The sequence below is a fragment of the Athene cunicularia genome, assembly GCF_003259725.1.
Source record: "Athene cunicularia isolate RWA chromosome 1 unlocalized genomic scaffold, athCun1 chr1_part1, whole genome shotgun sequence".
NCBI classification, from domain to species: domain Eukaryota; kingdom Metazoa; phylum Chordata; class Aves; order Strigiformes; family Strigidae; genus Athene; species Athene cunicularia.
Genome location: NW_020799091.1, coordinates 73,308,515 through 73,318,361, shown reverse-complemented (window position 1 = coordinate 73,318,361; position 9,847 = coordinate 73,308,515). Strand labels below are relative to the sequence as shown.

The window sequence follows — 9,847 nt, the reverse complement described above, 5'->3', positions numbered from 1 at the left end:
GGCGGCTGCGACCGCCGGCCGTCGCCTCCCTGCCCCGGCCGCTGCGGGAGGGGAACGTGCCCGCGCTCTCAAAGCTTAGTCTTTGATACCGGCTGTCACTCGCCGGCAGCCTTTAAGCTGACAAGTGAGTGACACTTGCAGTTTTCTCCAAGGGACTTCAGATTAGTCATTTGTTGGAGGAGTTACGTTTTTTGCACTTTTCCGATGTGGGTCAACAGCATGTTTAATACTGGCTAGAGGAAACTCTGAGTTTGTCAGAAAGCAAAGGTCTGAGTTTCCTCTTTTTTCACATTACTCTTGAAGACTTTAAAATGCTTCTGAGTTTATAAATTTATAGCAAACTAAGAGTTTAGGCAGACGCATAGGGTATCATCAGAGCTGAGCATACATTTGCATGCAAGTCAGTGCCTTTTAACTTTCTCTGCTTAGCAGCAAGTGAGCCATTGTGGCTCTGTCGGTAGTTTTAACCAGAGGAACAAAAAAAAAAAAAAAAAAAAAAAAAAAGTATTGAGAGGGCATAGTGTTTCGGTAAGGAGATGAGGCAGATGAGGAAACTGTTTGAGACTATCTGAAGCACTGGGGAGGAGATGGGACAAGTACACCACACAGTAAGAGCATATTTGTGCATTTCATCGCACGTGGCTTCCTTGGGTAGCGTTTTGTGTACTTTTTATTCATTCCTGATACTTCTGCGATAGGCTGGGATTCTCCTTTCTCATTCTCAAAACACAGAGATAAAAGCCTCAAGCAAACAAGAGAACCCTGGTGACAAAAAGGGCAGATGTGCGTACAATTTGAAATCATCTGAACATTTTTCTAGCGTTAGTTTTTCTTGGCAGAGCAAAGCTGGGTATTGTGCCTAGGGTGCGTAATGCTTTCCAAATCTTTTTTCAAACCAGAGAGAAACAGCATGATGAAAATGTGACCCGAGTGTTTTGTTGCAGTCTGTTCTTAGTTGCTATTAAAAAAAAAAAAAAAAAAGTTGAATTTGGAAATGCTAGAGGAAGGCGGTGAAGATCCAACTTGGGAAATGTCAGCGGCCTGAGTAGGACCAAGGCAGATTTGACAGACGTGGAAAGTTTTCTTTCAGTCCTAACTTGGAGTGGTTTCTTCCAAGGACAAGTAGTTTTCTCCTCAGTTAGTTGTTTGCATGCAGTTGCCTCTTGGCAGTTACCTGCTGCCTTGCTTTGACTTGCTGTGTCCAGCCGTTGCTTAAAAAAGTGAATCAGCTTGTCAACGGGAACTTTTTTACCCTGATTAACCTTGTTTCCATAATAACTTCAGAATAGTGAATGCAGCTCAACAGAAGGAGAAAGCATTGGTTAGAACATGCTTAATTAAAGCTTGGATCAGTAAACTACACATGCTGTAAGAAAATGCCAAGTAACTCTTCCAGACAGTAATCTAGAAAGGTGCGTATGTTTAAATTTTTCTATATCTTTTTTGAGAGGTGTTCGTAACTCTGAGAAGTACAGGCGTTTTTTTGTCAGGGTACCTTCCCCGGGAGAGCTTGGAGGGGGGAAGCAGGGCTGGGAAGGGCAGGGCAGGGCGGTAGAGTCAGCCATGCCTTCAGTCCTGTCTCCTTGGCCCCAGTTCCCCCGTCAGAGTTGCCACTCCATGCAGCAGCGGTGCAGCTCTACTGTGGAAGGTATAAAACAGAGGGATGCCCGGTGGCTTGTCCTCGAGTTCTGTGGGCAAGTGAAGGGGTCTGGTGACTGCAGCTCTTCTGCTTCCAGATTTTCCAAGAAAAGCTTGCTTTGTTGCACTTGCTGGAAAGAAGCGTTCAGGATTTCAATCCAAGTAAACCAAATTAGTTTCATTTTTCTTTACTTTTTCTTTGCCCTGACGTAGAGTTGCATGGTCTTGGCACATGTGCTTTCACCTGGCTTTTAAAAGTGACCATCTGTTCTGTCACGTCCTTCCTCTAATTCTCATAGATGGGATTCAAGACTTTTTTGGGGAAAGAGGGTGGTCTGAGCACTGTAATCTAGATTCAGTGCAAAAACTTGGTAATTGTTTTGACTTGCAAACTGAAAGATAGAAATATTCGCTACTTAAGTGAGCCTCTCCCCCAATACAGAGTAGGGAAGTTGGTCTGAAGCTCAGAAAGGGAAATGCAGAGCTAGGAGGATAAATGGCGTGCAGTCAGTGATTGTTTTGCTAACTAAAATCAGTGCGCAGAAGTAAAGGGGAACTTATCTTTAAGTTCAAACATTTTTCCAGGCAGTAAACTCATAAACGGTTTAACTGCCAATATGTAGTGTAAACTGTGTTAGTGTTCAGTGGTCTGAACAATTACTGCTCAGATGGGTTTTTTTACAGTGCTTAATCGTAATTAATTGGAAAAAAAAAAGTCCTGCGTGACTAAAGATCTTGATATAAACAACTTTTTAAAAACAAAAATCTAATCAGTGGGTTGATAAAATCAAACTAATATTAATTGTGACACATGGATATTAACACTGGAAATGTGGTCACTGAAAGTCATCCTACTGATAACATAAATGGTTCATATAATAATAATAATAATATAATCTCTTTAGGGTATTTTAAAAGCTTCTCAGGGAGTTTATTTGGCATTTTCTTCCTGCATTTTTTCCTTCTACTGTATGTTTTTCATTGAAATTTGGCAGGGAAGATTAAATGCTGGGTGTTTTATAGTTTTGAAGTCATAGTTAAATTTTGTACCTGTGATGTGTAGAAAACTGACTCTGGAGAAGGTGGTAATGTGGCTGAAGTTCAGAAGACCTTAACTATGACTCCTGTTCTTAAAAGTGATTGAAATTTCATACGTATTTTTAATTTGCTCCAATTTCTAGTTATTCAGTGTCATCATTTGTACCGAGTTTCTTTACAACTAATCGTGAAATGTTAATTTGGAAACATGCATCTCTTAATTCTGATTCATGTATCGAGGGCTTTTACTTTATATGAGTAAAGCATAATGATAGACCAAGCACTTCCTGCTCAAAGCTGTACGAGTTCCAGGTTGTAAAACATCCAGAGGTGGGTATAGAAGTGACTGGGTAGGAAGGATTGATCTCAGGCAAAAGTAAAGCTGCATCTACTAATTAATCCCTCTCCCCCACGCACACACCTGAGAGAGTTATTTAGGTAGTTTCAGAAGTGAGGAAACACTTGTTTTATGGTTGCCCCTGTATTGAATGAGGCAAGGGTTGTGCGACAACGATACATACGGTGTAATTAGGGAGGGTGCCATCGCTGTGTGTGCACAAGGGGGCAGAGCTAAAGTTGTGGGGTGACTGCACGCTCCATGTTTTCTCATATCCCCGTGCTCAGTTTCACAATCCCAGTGACTCTCTCATACGGGTTTTGAACCTATTTTCTTTGCTACTGGAGCAGCCAAGCCCTGCCTGGTGCAAGGGTAGCACCGCTGCCTTCTGCAACGCATGTCGTCACTGGCGTTTCAGTATTTCAGCCCAAGCCCTGCTTTGGAGAGGGGAGTCATGGGAGAGTCTTGCGTTGGGAGAGTTTATCCAGGAAACCTGAGCCCTTCCTTCTCATCTTGTGGCAGATGTGAGTCTGCTGGGAGGCCAGCAGAGGATCCTGTCTGCAGGTGCTTAAAAGCCTGAGCCCCAGCGCTGGCTGGTGGTATTGACCAGCTGCATGGAGGAGGTGAGGAAAACGGCAGCCTCTCCAAAGGTGCGCTCCATTTCAGTGTGGGTGGGAATGCAAGGGAGAAAGGAAGAGGCACGTTTATAGCCTGAAGGCTTCTGTGTTCAGAAGGGTTTTCAGTAAACTAAATTGGCACTAGTTTTTTTTACCATGGAAAGTTCGACAAGCTAAAAGAGAGCATTTCCATCAGCTGCCATTTCTAACAAGCTGAGGTGCTTCAGTTCCCAGTGGATTTCATTCAGCAAGGTGCTGGTGTCTTCAGTTTGGCTCAGAGTTGAAGCCGCTCTGGTTTTTGCAAAGTCCAGGCTCTGAACACTTTCACCAAATGAGAAAAAATTAACGTTTTCTTAGAGAAAAATGAGAGGTGTGGCATGTTTTTTTTGTTTTTCATAGTGCCACTTATGCCGTATAACACTTGAGGAGAGGCAGGGCTGATTAGCAGTTTATATTTGAGCTATTATGACAGCTGAAGTGTGGTTTACAGCATTATAATAAGGGCTGTGCTATGCTGGCATATCTTTAACTGTGGCAATGCTACTCTGTGCCACTGTTGCCAAGTGCCAGATCCATCTCAAAACGATGGCAAAGCTGTATCATACATAAGAATGAAGGGTGGGGTGAGTCTGTAATACTCCCTTGCTCTAAAATAAATTGTATTTTATCAGTCTGTGATGAACCTTTTATGATCCAAGGTGTGTCATACTAATTTTAAATATTAAAGATGCATCAACTCTTATTACAGTTCCTTCCTCTTTGCTTTCAGGAATTGCCACGTAACTGCAAAGGAAACTGTAAGATTTAATGAAATACTGGGAGCCTCTATACTTCTTCAAGACATTATGTCATGGATTGGAGGGATCTAAATGCAATAATATGAAGTACTGATGCGACGTATCTTGTCAATGCACAGTCTGATGCTATGGCAGGGTTACATCATTATACATTACATGACTTTGTCTTTTAAAATCACCATTTTTTGTAGGATGGCATACCTTGGTTCTGTTGATATGCACATCTTTGGAATTAGGCAGCATTACTGTGTTAAATCAATAGTCTATCCTGGCAACTTAAAAGGCACTGAATGAATCACAGTAGAGGGCATGCTAGTAGTCAGAATGTTGCCCCCCTCAGAAAAAAAAAAAAGTCTACACGCAGAAGTAAATCTTCAGAACAAATCCAATAAAATGCTTGCCCTGCATCTCTCATTCTGCTTCTAAACCAACAGCTGTGCTTAAATAAATATCTTTAGTCTTGGTAAACCTGTCTTTGGTTTTTCATTCAAGCCATTTGGAAAGTGCTGCAAAATACCAGCTATAGTTGGAGAGAAAATGTCTTTTCTTGGAAATATTCCTCAACAGCAAAAAGCACACCAGAAAAGCTTGCACGCATATGTTTTGGGGGGGGATATTCCCTTGCAGCAATATGAAAAAGTCAGATTGTTTCTTCCTCCCCCAACCAGCCAGTCTTACCACCTGGGAATTTCTGGGCTTGGGTGCAGGTGCAGCTCCTGACGAGCAGCGAAGGAGCAGTGCCATTTGCTTTCAGGCTTGCTGCAGGGATGCTCCTGATGTTTCTCTTCTGCTCTCTTCCCCCTGCATTTTTGTGGAGGAGGTTGCGTCCGTGTTAAACTGATGACTTCCTTTTCCTTCCCAATCCTGGCCAGGCCCCTGGCGAAGGGCTTGTTGCCGTCACGGTGGCCCGTCTGGTGGTGTGGGAAAAAATGGAAGAAGTGTCAGCGTGCAGTCGTGCTGTGCTGTGGCTTGGCTTTTTGGTGTAGTGAAATCAGCTCTGGTGGGTTCCAGCTGCCGGCACTGTGCACAGAGACTTGCATGTGACTGTTTGCACAAGAGGCGTTTTCCTGTGCAGATACTGAGGTACAGATTGCTAAGTCTTGCCTTATCGCCACCCTCATCTCCAAAGTGTCACCCCCTCCTGACTTCTGTACCCTTTTGAAGAAAATGCAGCAAAATTATTCTCCAGCTGATGTGGATAATAACATTTATTAGTGCTTCCCTGTCTGCTTTTCCTGTAATTATAATGCACTGTTATTCCAGGAACCGTGACTGTGAACTAGTTGTTCAGGAGATGGCTTTGATTTCAGGAGAAGGACAGGAAAGGTGTCAGATGCGTATTGTTGATCTGCATATAGGTTCAAGATCATTTTCCTTTCGTTTCAGTCAGAAAACACCTTCACATTTCAGAGGAGCAGATTAATGCTGTACTACTCATCACAGATTTTAATTTTTTTTTTTTAAAGGCAAATGCTGGAACAGTCAGATCAGGCTAACAAAGCTTCTTTCAAAATAAACAAACAATAAAACCTTTGCTCCTTCAGTATCAGGTTTCAATTTGAAATAAATGTTAACAGTGAAGTTCAGTAATTCTTAGGCAAGAGGATGTTAGTCTGGCCCTAACTATAATTTAAGAGGCAGGAAAATGCTGTAGCAGATGACCGGCTTGTGTGACAGTAATGTATCAACTCTGTAGTGGTGGTTACACTTTCACCCAGAATTATGTAATTCCAGAAACAAGATTTACTGAGGGTTTGTAGCTGAGTTTCACAGCAGAATGTGATATATTAAAACCCTTTTGAATTTTTGACATTCTGATGGGCTTCTTGTAGGTCACACTTCCTGCAAATCTCATCTTTAAATTTGCAAATGTAATTAGTAAGGTAGGTTTCTTGATAACGTTCACAGAAACGCTGATTTCACGTAGTTAAGTGTGGTCAAACTTGTGCTTTCTCATTGTATCTTTATCTTACTGCCTTTATCAGGTACTCATTAATGAGTGAAGGATCAAAAGGTGGGACGGTGGCCAAGAAGCAATGGAGAATAAAAGTTTAGAAGGTTCCCCATCAGACCTAAAGTTAGTGGCTCACCCAAGAGCAAAGAGTAAAGTGTGGAAGTACTTTGGGTTTGATACCAATGCAGAAGGATGCATATTACAGTGGAAGAAGATCTACTGCCGTATTTGCATGGCACAAATCGCCTATTCAGGAAACACATCCAACCTTTCCTACCACCTTGAGAAAAATCACCCCGACGAATTCTGCGAATTTGTGAAAAGTAACACTGAGCAAATGAGGGAAGCCTTTGCCACCGCATTTTCAAAAATCAAGCCAGAGTCATCACAGCAGGTTGTTCAAGATAGCCTTATCATGAAGACCTACCAGAACTATGAAAACAAAAAGCATCAGGAGCTGACATCTGCAGTCATCAGCTTAATTTGTGAGGGCATGTATCCAGCCTCTATTGTTGATGAACCCACCTTCAAGGCCCTCTTGAGAACAGCAGACCCCAGGTATGAACTTCCGAGCCGGAAGTACTTCTGTACAAAAGCTATTCCTGAAAAGTACAGTGCCATTAGAGAAATTGTGCTGAAGGAGCTCACCGAGGTTCTGTGGTGTGGCATATCCACAGACATGTGGAGGAGTGAAAACCAGAACAGGTCGTACGTAACCATCGCGGTTCACTTTCTCAGCAGCAGTCCTGCCAACTGCCTGGCGGTGAACTCGCGGTGTTTAAAAACTTTTGAAGTACCGGAGGATAATACTGCAGAGACTATTACGCGAGTCCTTTATGAAACGTTCATTGAGTGGGGGATCAATACAAAAGTCTTTGGTGCTACAACAGATTACAGTAAAGACATTGTGAAAGCTTGCTCTCTGCTAGATATTCCCGTACAGATGCCTTGTTTGGGGCACACTTTTAACGCAGGAATACAACAAGCTTTTCAGCTCCCCAAACTGTGCAGCCTTCTTGCCAGGTGCCGAAAACTGGTGGAGTATTTTCAGCAATCTACGGTCGCGATGTACATGCTGAGCGAGAAGCAGAAGCAGCAGAATATTCTCCACTGCATGTTGGTAAGCGACCGTGTTTCCTGGTGGGGAAGCACACTAGCTATGCTGCAGCGCCTCAAGGAGCAGCAGTTTGTCATTGCGGCTGTTCTCGTGGAGGACAGCAACAACCACCACCTCATGCTGGAAGCCAGTGAGTGGAATACAATCGAAGGGCTGGTGGAGTTGCTGCAGCCTTTCAAGCAGGTTGCGGAGATGATGTCTGCTTCAAAGTACCCGACGATAAGTATGGTGAAGCCACTTCTCCACATGCTTCTGAATACTACCCTGAACATCAAAGAGAATGATTTGAAAGAAATCAGCATGGCAAAGGAGGTGATTGCCAAAGAGCTATCAACCACCTACCAGCACACACCTGAGATAGACATGTTTCTCAATGTTGCAACTTTCTTGGATCCCCGCTACAAAAAATTGCCTTTTCTTTCAGCCTTTGAGCGGCAGCAGGTTGAAAACAGAGTGGTGGAAGAAGCAAAAAGCCTGCTGGAGAAAGTAAAAGAAAATACCTTTAGGACTGAAGAGAAATTCTTCACTGTTTCAGAAGAGCCCCCTGTGAAAAAAATCATCATCTCCTCGACTCCTCCTCCTACCAGTGTCATCAACAACATGCTTGCAGAGATCTTCTGCCAGACAGGAGGTGTGGAAGACCAGGAGGAATGGCATGCTCAGATTGTTGAGGAGTTGAGCAACTTCAAGTCACAAAAGGTCCTTGGTTTGAATGAAGACCCACTGAAGTGGTGGTCTGATAGACTAGCACTGTTTCCAGTTTTACCAAAGGTTCTTCAAAAATACTGGTGTATTCTGGCCACAAGGGTCTTCCCTGAACGCCTTTTTGGTTCTTCTGCTAATGTTGTAAGTGCAAAGAGAAACCGGTTAGCCCCAGCTCATGTGGATGAGCAGATCTTTTTGTACGAAAACAGTCGGAATGGGTCTGAGGCAGAACCGGAGGATGAAGACGAAGGAGAGTGGGGTTTGGAACAGGAACAGATTTTTAATTTAAATGATTCGGTAAATGTAAACAACAACTTCTTTAATATCCGAGACAGTGGGTTTGTTTAACAGGACTGCTGCAGAACGTTTAATAACAAAGAAAAAAGGTATTTGTCTTAAGTTACCAAAAATACTTCTGTTTTATGCTATGAATGCTGTAAATATTGAACAGTTGTAACAAACTTGATTTAGCTTCCATTGTCTGTGTTTTTCCCACTGTCTTAAAACATGAATGACTTGTGATTAAACAACGCTGAAATGAATGAGGAAATAAATTCTACAAAGACCATGATTTCTGACTGTGGCCCAGATTTCAGAAAGCACTTATCCATGTGCTTCCTTTCCACTTGCTTCAGTGGGAGAGAAACACATGCTTATGTGCTTTCTATCATAAAAGTATTTCCTGAATTAGGACCCCGAGCAAGGGAGTTTTTAAGATTTATGCCTCTGTTTGTAAATCCTGTGTGACTCAGGATGTTAGCTTTAAATTTTGGATTTTAAAACATTTTTAAAATCCATAAATCTGAGCAGTGAATATTTTTAGAGTATATCGATACTATGGAATGAAAAAAGATCTTGAGCCTGATTTTCTTTTTCACTACCTCATGTCTTAGGCCTGGTCTATGCTAGAAAAGTTCAGCTGGTATAATTCTGTCAATTAGGAGACTGATGTATTACTATTTTAACTGATACTGTGCTGGCATAGGCTGTAGCGTGGATGCACTTATACTGGGATAAGTTATTTTCCTTTCCAGAGCAGTGTAAATGGTATAAACACTTCTAAACTGGTATTGCTGTGTCCACATTAGTCTGGTTTTACTATTTAACTGCAGCAGCTAAATGGCAAAAACTTTTTTTTTTGTGTGTGTGTATGTCTAGGCAAGCCCTGATTGTAGTCTCTTGTGCTTTTACAAAGAGGTAAAGAAGCGCGCAGGGTCGAGGCGTCTTTTGTTACCTTCACTTTGTGCCGACTTTATGGCTGATGCCACATGGTGTGAAGCAGGCAAGGCATCAGACCCCTCAGCGGCAGAGGGAGGGAGGGAGGGACAGGGCAGGGAGGTGTGTATGGGCAGTGGGTCTAATAGTCTGTCTATGTTATAAAATCCTTAACCTCTTAATTTAAATGGGGACTTTGCCCGAGGTAGCTAGAAAATTCTGTTGGCAAGAAAAGCAAAATGAAAAGCTTTAACATTATGTAAATATATTTAAAAGAAGGGGACCTCTCCATTTCCCCACATGTATTTAGTAAGTCTTTAAGATTGTTTCTTACTACATTAGCACTTAAAAACCTCTTTTTTTTTTTTCTCCTATCTCTTTTGATTCAGTTTGTAGAGTGGACTTTAGTCCTGTCCTGTCTGATGTTTG

At 42.4% G+C, this 9,847-nt stretch overlaps 1 protein-coding gene across 1 annotated transcript; it reads left to right on the top strand.

Moving 5' to 3' along the window:
* The first annotated feature begins 2,431 nt into the window (after nt 1-2,431).
* Nucleotides 2,432-9,510, top strand: ZBED1 (zinc finger BED-type containing 1). The gene has a single exon (XM_026852939.1). The coding sequence runs from the start codon at nt 6,464-6,466 to the stop codon at nt 8,549-8,551; it is 2,088 nt and encodes a 695-aa protein (XP_026708740.1). The 5' UTR covers nt 2,432-6,463; the 3' UTR covers nt 8,552-9,510.
* The last annotated feature ends 337 nt before the right edge of the window (nt 9,511-9,847 follow it).